Source organism: Montipora foliosa, chromosome 13 (assembly GCF_036669935.1).
Source record: "Montipora foliosa isolate CH-2021 chromosome 13, ASM3666993v2, whole genome shotgun sequence".
NCBI classification, from domain to species: Eukaryota; Metazoa; Cnidaria; class Anthozoa; order Scleractinia; family Acroporidae; genus Montipora; species Montipora foliosa.
In genome coordinates this window covers 19888714-19891213 of record NC_090881.1, presented here as the reverse complement: position 1 = coordinate 19891213, position 2500 = coordinate 19888714, and the positions used below count along the sequence as shown (strand labels likewise).

The window sequence follows — 2500 nt, the reverse complement described above, 5'->3', positions numbered from 1 at the left end:
TCCAAGAGTCATCTTACCAGTTCGTACATAGCGGCACCGCTCATATTTTCCGCCGTCACGACTGCAAAATACAAACAAAACACAAAATAACTGAATTATTTGCATAAGAAATAGCAAGGAAACTGGTTGAGGAATTGCCGTGCATATTTTATGAGGCTGGGAGGGTGTTCAAATGCGAGACTTACCCGGCCCGGAAACAGCGAACACATAACCAAACTTGCTCTCTTTCTCCTGGTCCTTGATTTTAGGTAGCTTATTTGTGAGATCCATCCCTCCAGCCTAAGTAAATCAACAGAAAAATTTAAGTCTCTTTTGCTTTTTAATGAAATGAAGGTAAGGCTAAAATGTCGCGAGTTGACCCACCATCTTGGAATGATATAATAAGGTCACGTGGATGTCGCGCGATCGAAGACTAGTAGCTTGTACCCAGGCCTTTTTGCTCATATCTGTCTTCCGGAAAAAAAAAATGGCGGACCGTCTTCACGCCATAAAATGCATCTCAATTGCTTTTGTAGTCAATTTTTACTTTTGTCAGCGGAATCCAGTGGAGGCAAACACCGTTAGCTCTTCAACTATTCAATCTACAGTGTCAAGCTCTCATTCTGTTGAAGTATTGTCAACTGTAGCGCCCACAAGAACCTCATCAACAAAATCAGGGGAAGATAGAGTTATTAAGCAGCTTAATACATATATGGATTGCCCAGATGGAATGAAATGCAATGATCTAGTTGCTTCCTGTCTAGAATGTAATTTCAATACCTCGAACTACTCGTGTGTTTACGGGGAAATCAGTGAAGTAGAATGCAAGCCAATTAGCTCTACAATAAAGTGTACGGTAAGAATATTATTTTGTTTACAGCAAAACACCCACTCAGCAACAGTTTAAGGTCGTCTTGCTTGTAAAAATATTCGCTACTAAACTTCTCTCGGGGGAGCAGGGGTGGCGCAGTGGTGAGAGCCTCCCACCAATGTGACCCGGTTTCGATTCCCAGATCCGGCGTCATATGTGGGTTGAGTCTGCATCGAGAGGTTTTCCCCTCTCCCAAAAAACCTCAAAAACGAACATTTGACTTGATTTGCGTTAATTGTTAATTTCAGTTTACAGTGTCCCCGATTAGTGCTCTAGCGCTAGAACAACTACACACTTAAATAAATTAAAAGTTCCTTTCCTTTCCTTTCTCCAATGCTTAAAGCTTCCACAAATGTCACACTGAAAGCATAGTGTTTAGGTTAAGGTTAGCATTTTTGTAAAGGTTTGGGTTGTTTGAGCTATGGTATCCTTCACCCCCTACCCCCACCCCCTACTGCTCACCCCCTACCCCCGGAATAGTCATGCTGGTTGACGAGTGGCAAATATTGTTAGTGACAAGATGGGTGGTTTAATGTACTCTCGTGGTGCATGAAACATAGCATAATCTCATGCTTGGTCTTACAACAGAAATAACCCCATGATTTTATTTGTGTCACATGGGCACAAGCTTCACCTGGTTTCTGTAGCATGAAATGACTGAGAGTATTACTACTGCCCCCTTGACGGGATGCTGGTCAATTGCAAGATTATCTATTCCCCCAGTACATGTATGTCTGATACTTATTTATACATCTGGGTGGAGAGACAGTGTGGAACAGGTTTTGTCTTAGGGCCGATTTACACGGTACGACTTTGTCGCATGCGACAACGGCTTACGACAGGCCCACGACATGATTTACAATTGTTGTGTACGTCAGAAAAAATGTCGTATCATTTTAAAACATGTTTTAAAACGCTGCGACAATCGTAAGTCGTGTCGTAGGCCTGTCGTGAGCTTGTCGCATGCGACAAAGTCGTATCGTGTAAATCTGCCCTTAGGAAGCAAATGATTGTGATGATATACATGTAGTTAGGTGTTGAACCAGCAAACCTGAAGATGGGAGTCCAGCACACTAATAACCACTTCACCACCTTGCCATCTCTTTTGTTCTGTTCTGTTCTGTTTAAGTAAAAGTTGATATACAGCTGCCTTTCTTACGTGTACATTCTGTTGTTCCCTTCATCCCGTCATCCCCACACTCACAGAGTTTGTTTTTTGGTTTTAATCAGTTAGTAGAGGGCATTAGTCCTCTATACTAACTAGGTTTCATTGCACCATTCTCCTCAACTTTACTGAACAATGCTTTATAACATTTTTGCTATCAAGAAGCTCTTCCTTAGTTTTCTCTCTCTTTCTCTCTGTTAAATATTGTTTGTTGTTGTCGATTTACAGGGAGATAGGAATTTCAACAAGACTTTTGATTGTAGATACTGCTACCAAATGGATCCCAAAGAATACAGTTGTGAGAAAAAGGCTAACTGCAAGGTATAAGCAGTATTTCAGCATTTCATGGTTTACTTCAAAATAGAATAATAATATTAAACACTTTACTTGTGCCTTTAAGGTGGAGCAAGAGAGCATCTCTCGAAAAGGTGTACATAGTCACCTCTGCTTCAATGAATTCAAATCATTTTTCATGAATCTGGCTT

The 2500-nt window shown here is 41.0% G+C and overlaps 2 protein-coding genes across 2 annotated transcripts in view; one reads left to right on the top strand and one right to left on the bottom strand.

Moving 5' to 3' along the window:
* Positions 1-380, bottom strand: part of LOC137983908 (V-type proton ATPase catalytic subunit A) — a 22568-nt gene extending 22188 nt beyond the window's left edge. Inside the window, exons 1-2 of the mRNA XM_068831068.1 lie at positions 186-380; positions 18-61 (exon numbers count right to left, since the gene is read on the bottom strand). Of these exons, the coding sequence (XP_068687169.1) occupies positions 18-61; positions 186-270 (129 nt within the window). The 5' untranslated portion in view covers positions 271-380. The remainder of the gene's footprint in view (positions 1-17; positions 62-185) is intronic.
* Positions 381-448: 68 nt separating this feature from the next.
* The window catches only part of LOC137984096 (TM2 domain-containing protein 3-like), a 7892-nt gene continuing 5840 nt past the window's right edge, over positions 449-2500 (top strand). The window contains exons 1-2 of the mRNA XM_068831305.1: positions 449-835; positions 2244-2336. Of these exons, the coding sequence (XP_068687406.1) occupies positions 467-835; positions 2244-2336 (462 nt within the window). The 5' untranslated portion in view covers positions 449-466. The remainder of the gene's footprint in view (positions 836-2243; positions 2337-2500) is intronic.